The sequence below is a fragment of the Capsicum annuum genome, unplaced genomic scaffold, assembly GCF_002878395.1.
Source record: "Capsicum annuum cultivar UCD-10X-F1 unplaced genomic scaffold, UCD10Xv1.1 ctg997, whole genome shotgun sequence".
Lineage (NCBI taxonomy): Eukaryota > Viridiplantae > Streptophyta > Magnoliopsida > Solanales > Solanaceae > Capsicum > Capsicum annuum.
The window spans coordinates 1,294,361-1,304,711 of NW_025896065.1; the positions used below are offsets into that span (position 1 = coordinate 1,294,361).

Consider the following 10,351-nt stretch of genomic DNA (forward strand, 5'->3'; position numbering starts at 1 on the left):
TAGGATTGTATCTCACCAAAAATCAATAATAGCTCCAAGCATATAATTTTCAGTTTAGACCACTGCAAGAGCTATCACAATAAAAAATTGTAAGAATTCACAACTTAACATTTGAAATATGTGTGTATAATTATAGTCATGCAAAAAAGGATCAAAAAAGTAAAAGAAGACCCCCTTATCGTCTTATTCTAACCTTAATACTTCTTTAAAATACAACTTTAAAAAAAGTAAGAAAGTGTAATTAAAAGGTTTTAAAAATATTTTAATTCTTCAATAGAGCATATAATGAATCTTTTTCTGAATTTGCTCAATATTCTTTACTTTTTTTATCTTTCTTGACTTCCTTCTTCGTCCCTGCAAGCACAAACTAAGTATATATTTAAATGAAACTGTTAGTTACTTTAAACAACTTAAATGAAACTTCCAATCTTAAGCACCTAAAATCAGATTTTGTAACTTTTAAATGGCTATTTTTTAAAAAAATAAAATTAGAAGTATATTTTTTCAACTTATGTAACCTTAACTTGATAGTTATTTAGCACTTACATTTTATTGGTATTGAGTCCATCTAACACGATTTAATTTCAAAGATTAGTCAATTGATTCTCAAAAATAAATAGCATCACATAATTAACACGAAAGGAGTATAATTAAGAAAATTAAATGAAATATTCCTACCCAAGAATTATGTAAGATTTCATCAACCATGGTTCTTACTGCGAAAGCAATCATATATTGTCAATCATGGTTCTTAATTGTGAAAATAATTATATGGTGTGATAATTATCATTTTCTTTCTCACATTTATGTATATATACTCTGGTGAAGGAGAAAAAATCTGATAATCTTGAATAAAATTTATTAAATAAATCATGAATTTGTATAGAAAAATAGAGAAAATTTAGTTTCAAAGATTAGTAAATTGACTTTCAAAAATAAATAGCATCACATAATTAAAATGAAAGGAGTATAATTCAGAAAATGAAAAGAAATATTTTTGCCCAAAGATTATGTAAGACTTTATGAACCATCGTTCTTAGCTGTGAAAGCAATCATATCTTTGTCAACTACGGTTCTTAGCCGTTAAAATAATCATATGGTGTGATGATTATCATTTTCTTTCTCACCCTTATGTATACTATAACACTACAAGAAATACAGTTTTTTTGTGACGACTATCAGTGGCGACACAAACAGTTGCCACAAAAGTTAGGATTTATGTGGCGACATATAAAGGTTGCCACAAAAGGTATAAGATTTAGGGGCGACCGTTAAACTCGTCACTAATAGTGACATATTTAGTGACGATTATGCGTAGGTTGCCACAAATATGTAGTAATTTTTCTAATAAAATTTGGGTTAGTGGCTACCTACGAGTTGTCGCTACTATAAGTCTTTTGTGGCTTTTTAATTGCTGCTAAAGGGAGATTTGTTGTGACCATCTTTTTTGTCACCACTAATACATCTATTTTGTTATTCGTTCCACTTATATAGGTAAATTGAAATTTTTTCAGTGGTTATAATGAGGTGACATTATAGAGGGATCTGATTGGATATGTAGTTCCACAAATGATGTTTGAGAGTGTAAGATGTACGTAGATATTACTTTTATCTTTCCAGGGTAAAAAAGATATTTCTGATAAAACTCTCAGCTCGAGATATTTACAAGGTTAGTTACAAATAAAAATTATTTAAGCTAATAATAAAATATAAAATAATTAATGATATAAATTAAAAGCCCAAAAAGTTTAAAAAGTAAACCAAATCAAAAGTTAAAATTTTTATTTTGCGTTGTTTTTTCTTTAAAAAAATAAATTAAGTTATTTGTAAATATATTTTGGATATATATTTTATATATAGACAATCTAGAACCCCTTAAGCCCAATCTAGGGTTCCAAATTAAGAGCTCTAATTGAGACTCCAAAAATATCGAGAGACAGTTTTGTGGCGATGCCTCTGCCTATTGGAGTCGCGTCGGTTGCTGCTGCTCGTCTGTTTTTCTCTTTTTTAAGTAAAGTCCATTATTGTACTTTTATTTATTTTTCAAATAGACATAGAAAAAATTTAAATATTTTAAAAAATTTTGTGAAAGAATCTCAACTATGCACATCATAAATGAACCAAGATTAATTCAAAGCTTGATTTTTTGCTGGTTCAAGATATTGTTGATTCCCAATTTTGACCACCCGATACTCCTCTTAGGCTGCTATTTTTGTCAAAATTATTTAACTTTTAATATTAATATTCTTTGCGCATTATTTTAGTATCAAATAATTTCCGACAAGCCATGTTCATGATTTAAAAATGTACAAATTATTCTATTACTTTTTAGTATCATTTTTTACAATTTAGTAATTCAAATACGACATTTTACATAATTTTATCAATATTTATTAAATTATTTTTTTCACGTAAATGTGCGCACTCACAGTTTATAAATATATTGTCTGTTATTATTCTATTTACTATTATTGTTATTGTTGTTGTTATTATTATCGATAATTTTTATAATAATTTTGACGTAACATTAATTTATTTTAATAGAACGTTTCATTATTATTATGATTATTATTGTTATCATTATTATTACATTTATTAAACTAGCAGATACTTTAATTCAATTTTTCTTTCTTGTATTTAATTTTTAGCCAATATTTATTTCAATTGATATCAATTTTAGCCAAGATTAAATATCAACTTGGGTTCCTATTTAAATTTCAATTGGCATATTTTTAAATGCCTTAATCTCAATCGTTGATCAAAGTTGATCCAACGACTGAGTCTGAGATCAATTCAGCCATTTCTTTCCTTTTAAACAATAGTCAAAACCCTAAAATTATTTTTCCCACAATCAGCCGCATGAGCTCTCACTTTCTCTCTCATTGCCATCTCCGGTTGCCTGACGGATGGAGCACCACCAGTCCGCCTCCTCCCCTTCACCTCGTGTTGCCTCTGTTACTCCATTCTTCTTCTTCACTCGCAGATCCAAGCCAGGGCAGCTCAATCGAGCAAACCATCTGGCGGCCCCCGGCTGTTTCCTTCACCGCTCCATTCCAGATCAATAACCATCCCCCTTATTGAAGCCGACTCCGCCACTGCTTCATCCGAGCACGCCGCCGCCGCCCAATGCCAGAAGCAGCCGGCGGGAAAGCCATAGCTGCCACCGCTGCTCTGTTCTCTTCCCCACGCCGGAGAACACCATCCCACCAGCGAGATCTGGCCAGCGCTTTCATTTTCCCGCTACCCAATGAGAACAACACCAACAGCCGCTCCAGCCGGTGCAGGCGACCACCACTACGTCACCTGTTTTCTTCCTCTCCTTCTTTACACTGTCCAAGCGCCGCCGCTAATGGAATCCGCCGCCACCACCGCCGTTTCTGGCAATATCACCGGAAAATTCTAAAGTACATGATGGATTCACATTTTCAGGTTTGCTTGTGTGTTTAAATTTTTTTCAAGATCTCTTCTATTTCTTAAAATTATTGATAGATTCTTTGATTCGAAATTGATGAAATTGATCGCGAATTTTGAATTAATTCGTTCAATCTTGTTTGTGTTTATGTGTTTAGGTCGATATATGTGAAAATGCTCAGTTTTTATGAACATGCATTTAACCCTAGGTAGAAAGTTTGAATACTGATCTGTGTAAATTTTTGAGATATGTTTCTGTTTGCATGGACTGATAATCATGTTTGCAATTTGATTTGGACTCATATAGTGTTTGACAACCATTTGCCTTGCTTAATTTCAGCATTGACATATATCTTTACTCATATTTTGACAAATTATGCATTTTTGGGGATGTTTAGTGGTTTTCTTTCCTTCTTTATAACTGATTTGACCATAAAAGGTTAAATCAAATTTCAGCATTTATATATCTTTGTCTATTTTTCAGGTTAAGAAAAAATGGTATTGTTTATGTTAATTTGAAACGTTAAAGGAGTTGTTGCACAAAAATATTTAAAGAGTTTTTGCACAATATTAGTGACGATTTATTGTGTATTTGTCCTGTTTCTCTTGGCTAATTATCCACTTACTCTAGAAATATACTTCACACAACATAGCTGGTGAATTTCTAAAGAATAACATTTGCTTCTTCTTAGGTAGCAATTTCTTGTTGATTTCTTTCCTCATGTGGTGTTCTAGTTTTTCTAAAAAAAATACTAGACGACTTAAAACTATTCTAGCTGCTTCACTTTTTTATATGTTCCTATCCTAGCGTATTCAGATTTGGTTGTTTAACTGCTCCACTTTGAACTACAAGGAAATAGTTTGACAATTTTGTCTTTTGAGCTTAGTATTATGATTTGATGAAACTAGTTTGTGCATTCTGGAATTTTTAATGTATTCCGCAATATTTTAATTCAAAGACATTGTGGTCATCTCTTTTACAATCAACATTAAGATTTCTCAAATCATTTCCTGCATCTTAACAAGTTAGAATTGAAACTTCGCTTTATTTTTTATTTCGCTTTATTTTTTATTTCAGGGACTAGTAATTTCATGATGGGAGTTGTTAGCCATTAGAAGTTTGAAGATATTTTGTGATTTTTTTCTCATTTGTATATCACACTGATTTGTTACCCATTAAAAACTATATAATTCTCTTGTGGAGAAATATATTTTAATATTGTCTTTGTACCTTTAAGTACTATAGTTATATTATTGACAACGAATTCTCTTGTGGAGAAATATATTTTAATATTGTCTTTGTACCTTTAAGTACTATAGTTATATTATTGACAATGAAGCAGATAATATATAATTTATATCCCAAGATCGATTTTTTGAACTTTCTTTTGTGGCGCATTTGCTTGCTTTTTTGTGGCAAGTTTTGTCGCCACAGAATGTATGTTTTGTGGTGACTTACAGATGTCGTCACAAAAACTTTTAGCTACGGAAGTTTCCGTAATTGTTACATTGCTTATGTTGTCACTAAAAATAATTAGTGGCGATTTTTCAGACTTTAGCAGCGACATTAGTCGCCACAAAAAGTTATGTTGTAGTGTATATATGGTGACGGAGAAAAAATGTGTTAAGAGAAATATCATAAGATGTATATAGCCGAAGTGAAGGAATATCATAAGACGTCATAATTTACAAATTAATTTTTAAGGATTATGAAGATTAAAGAATAGGAGTTATAGATATTATTTAAATCATAAATTGAAGAGGTGTGAGTTATGAGTATTTATTTTTATCGAACACATTAAATATAAAAAGGAGAAAAAACTTAAATATTAGACGAAATCATCATTTTATATAATAATGATGATGTTAAAAAAGAAAAAAATAAATAGTATTCTTATTAATAGAAAGCTGTCCTATCATTTTCTTATGAGTTTGTTGTTACTGTTATTATATTAATAATATTGTAATTGTATTAACGTTATAATTGTTGAAATTCAAGGTGGGTTAATGGAATGAGAACGTGGAAATTCATTAAGACATTTAGTACTTAAGTAATTATTTAATCACATGAAAAAAATCTTAAAGTAGTCCGATAGTCACATATTAACCTCTCTTTTTTACTAACTTGTACATTAAAAAATGAATAATAATGTGAAATTAATATCATTAAAGGAAATAACATTAACATGTATAGTGATTTACTACAAGGAATATGAAAGATGTGTATAGGGGCTGATTATGACAGAAATGACTTGAGTTTTATTGCAAAAGGTTGAATGCTATATTTATTATAGAGGATTTAATTAATTTATAGGTAATTAGTAGTAGAAATTAATTAAAAATACAATAAAATCAAGGAAAATGCTCAAAAAAAAGGAGAAAAAGGATAAATTTAAATTGAGGTCATTGAGAGGTGCCACAACAGCCTCTAATGTCTCCTTTATTATTATATATAGATTACATAAAATAATAGTAGTAGCCAAATTTAGATTTTCAAAGTATAATTAATAAGGTTAGTTTAGTTCTCCATCTGCCCTACAATACTTGTTCATTATATTGACAGTAGATGTCCAACAAAACTTATACAGTTTGAAAAATCAATGAATAATTTACTTTTTTTCTACCAAATATATGTCATTTTATCATTTTGATACAATAAAAACTTGGAAACACTAAAAACGCTCCAAAACAGTCCACAATTTTAAAGCAAATTTGAGAACCCATTGAGAGCAACTTTCGGCCAACAATAACAACACAAAGATTGCAAGATACAAGATGTATTTTAACACCAAAACAGCAACAACACAACAAGAACAAGATGACGTGAGATGATAACAATAATATAAGAACAACACACGGTTTTACTGATACAAAATAGAAACGATTACAAGAGCACAACTACAACAAGATTACAATGAAAGAAAAATGATAGATAGATAGACTACACGAAGGTATAATCTTAAAAACTCAAGAGCCTATTTCACTCTTGGACCTTTAACAATATACACAATGATTCACCTATCTCTTTTGTGACACAAGATTGGAGTCCACCTCTCTAGCGCCAACGTTTTCAAGCAATCACACAATCACTAGTGATTCCACACTAGATCTTGTCCTAGTTTTGGTTTTGTGCTTCCAAAGGGAGAAGACTTGTGTTCTTTGTGTTCCAAGACTTACAACATCATCCAAAATCTAATCAAAGAAATCCTACATTGTTCGATTTATATCCTATTACAAATAAAAGGCAAAAGGACCAAAAGTCCCCTTAGAGACTTAGGCGCCCATCAAGTGTAGTATGTTGGCTGATTTTTAGCGCATTTAGGTCACCTTTTGTACTTCAATTGCACACACCAAGTCTCAAACCCAACATGCACTCTCATAAGTCTATATTCGTGATTATTCCCATATCATCCTCTCCATCTTGAGAGGAATTTGTCCATAAATTCACGGCTTCACCTTGTTTAATCGGCCACTTCAAAAGAAACCACTCAAAACAGCCTGCAAAACATGAGATGACACAAAAACAATCCACAAAATCATGAGATGGCATAAAAACAGCCCGTAAAATCATGAGGACCCTGAGAGCACATTAACATAAGTCTCGGCCAATATCTTCATTTTGAACCTCGGCTTCCTCTCCATCTTGAGCCTTGTCTTCAATCTCATCCGAAACAAGTCTTCTACCATCAGACAAGCATCGTCATTGACTCTATATCCGTCATGTTCCTTTCTACCATTCTCCTCTACATGGACATGTCGGTTTTGGTGAAGTGGAGTTTCGATTGAGAGGATTGATTTGGTAAAGTGGAGCTTTGGTTGTGGAGCTTGGACGGGAGAAATTTGGCTTCCAAGTCCTTTTTGTTGGACTTGATCGAATGGAGGAGGGATTGACCTATGTAGGTATCGGGTTGGAAGACATTTGGTGTCTTGGCTTATGTCTATATCAATCGGGGGTGGTCTTGGAGGATTGATTGTTTGAGGTAAAGCTTCGGAAGTAGAATCACGAGAATTCCTTCGACTCTCCACTCGATCCAACCTCTCAAGTATAATCAACATATCCGAGCCCAATTTTTCAAGACCCACATTTGCCTTAGCCATTTCTCAGAAAATAGCATCAAAGTGGGCCAAAATAGTGTCCATTATTGCAAAGGAGTTACCTACAAAACAGAAAACACGTTAGTTGTACAAAACATCCTCAATCTCTCTTTTATTTAGTGTCCCTTGGATCCCTCACACTTAATCTCTAAAGTATTGTAAGCTTGCTTGTACTCCGAGAGGTGTTGAGAGGTGAATCCAACGTTGACAATGACTCCAAAGAGTAAGAAAAAAATAAAAGCACGTATTATGATGACTCAAAAAAATTAAGACACACAAAGAAAAGTTAACACAAACAACGGTTTCAAAACTAACTCATAATCTAGTACTAGCTTGTAAGTTAGATTTGGAATCAACAAATGAAACTAAAAGATCAAAATTTGAGCTTAAAATATGTTGCGTGAACAGTAAAGTGATGACATGGCAGCTTGCAATTTGTCACTATTTTGGCGCCATTTTATTCACCAATTTGAAGTCTTGATCACTTTGCAATTTGAAATGGTGAATTTTGGTTAATGGAGGGAAGACTACAAATCTTGGAACTCTTTTCAATTTTCAAACACAAGTCTTAACTTGACTATTACTATTCCCACAAAACAAGGCCCTTTAAACAAGGAAAAGTGGTTGAAAAAGTTGATGTCAAGTCTAGAAAGTGATGGGTTCAAGTCCTTTCACCAACAAGCTTTACAACTTTTATCTTCGACTTCTTGAATCTATTTTACACTTTTTGTTGATTAAGTTATAAGACTAGGTGAAGTACAAGATGAACACAACAATAATCTTCAAGAACTACAACAACAACACCTTTAACGCCCACTCCAATTCTTCACAACAACACCACAACACACGACCACCTTTTAAGTTCACAACAAAACTTCAACAAGTTTAAGCTCAAATATAGTTCTAGACACCCTTAGTGTTAGTGAATCAAGAAACTAACACAAGAAACACATTAGACTAACAAAATGATTAATAGATCTAGACACAGAAACAAATTTTCGACCAAGACAACAACAAGATACAACTTTCGTCCAAGAACAAAATCTCAAGAACATAACTTTTTTTTTTTTTTTTGTATTTTTTTCAACTACCAAGTCCAAGATTGATTTTGTTGGAACAAAATCAACCACAAGATCTGATACCAAATGATACAATAAAAACTTGGAAACACCAAAAACACCCCAAAACAGTCCATAATTTTAAAGCAAATCCGAGAACCCTTTGAGAGCAACTTTCGGCCAATAATAACAACACAAATATTGCAAGATACAAGGTGTATTTTAACACCAAAACAGCAACAACACAGCAAGAACAAGATGACACGAGATGATAACAATAATATAAGAACAACATACAGTTTTACTAACACAAAATAGAAATGGTTACAAGAACACAACTACTACAAGATTATAGTAAAAGAAAAGGGATAGATAGATAGACTACACAAAGATATAATCTTTTAAATCCAAAAGCCTATTCCACTCTTGAACCTTTAACAATACACACAACGATTCACCTATCTCTTACGTGACACAAGATTGGAGTCCATCTCTCTAGCGCCAACATTTTCAAGCAATCACACAATCACTAATGATTCCACACTAGATCTTGTCTTAGTGGCGGTTTTGTGCCTCCAAAGGGAGAGGACTTGTGTTCTTTGTGTTTCAAGACTTACAACATCATCCAAAATCTAATCAAGGAAACCCTACATTATTCTATTTATATCCTATTACAAATAAAAGGCAAAAAGACCAAAAGGCCCCTGCGAGACTTACGCGCCCATCAACTGTAGTATGTTGGCTGATTTTTAGTGCATTTAAGTTTCCTTTTGCACTTCAATTGCACACACCAAGTCTCGGACCCAACATGCACTCCCATAAGTTCATATCCGTGATTATTTCCGTATCACCTTTTCTACTCATTTTACCCATCCTAGTAAATACTATTTATTGATTAATACATTGCTCAAAACATTAAATTTATTATATTTAAAAGATACTATAGTAAAATTTTCCTACTATTATTTATTGTTTGACAGCCTGAATATCAAGTTAATAGTGGATAAATATTGTTGGACGAAGAAAGTAAAATATATTTCAAATACCCTTCCATTTCATTTTACTTCACAATATTAACTTGGCAGATCCTAAAGAAATCTTTAACTACAGTAACATGCATTTCGGAATACTATGAAATTTATTTTAAACACTTGAACAAGAACTTAAGCTTTGAGAAACGTGGATAATATTGTAACTTTCGTAAAGATGTGTGTCTTTCAATGAGTTTTAACCAAATTATTTACTCTTTATAACCAATTTTTGTTATTGTTAGACATGTTCTGGCGTTCTGCTGTAATTCTAATTTAATGCAAGTGGCAATAGGAGAAGAGTGTTGCTCCCTCCATTTCATAGGAGCAAGCCGTATGAAGGCAGCGCAGATTGAAAATCCATAAGGGTATTACTAACAAACAGAATATGTTTGCTTCTTTATTAAAGAAAGCTTACTCTTTCCATTCATCTTTACTATCGAAATTACTAAAAGTTGATGTCCAATAATACTTATTTAATTTGAAAAATCAATGAATTATTTATCCATTTTAGCCTTGCTTATTAAATATTATTATTATTCACTGCATTTCCCAAAGCATTGTTTTTATTATATTCAAAGGATGATAGAGTAAAATTATTTATATTATTTATTATTTTTTCAAATGTCTATCAAGTCAGCAGTGGATAAATATTATTAGATGGAGGGAGTAAAATTTAAATAGTTATAATAACAAGAATTAATAATCATGCAATAATCCAGATGCAACTATAATTGGACGACCAAATCGATACTAAAC

At 31.8% G+C, this 10,351-nt stretch overlaps 1 protein-coding gene across 1 annotated transcript; it reads left to right on the plus strand.

Moving 5' to 3' along the window:
* Positions 1–2,827: 2,827 nt before the first annotated feature.
* LOC124895814 lies at positions 2,828–4,676 on the plus strand. The gene is made up of 2 exons (XM_047406232.1): positions 2,828–3,429; positions 4,490–4,676. Exons 1-2 carry the CDS (start codon positions 3,127–3,129, stop codon positions 4,505–4,507), a joined length of 321 nt encoding a protein of 106 aa, XP_047262188.1. The 5' UTR covers positions 2,828–3,126; the 3' UTR covers positions 4,508–4,676.
* The last annotated feature ends 5,675 nt before the right edge of the window (positions 4,677–10,351 follow it).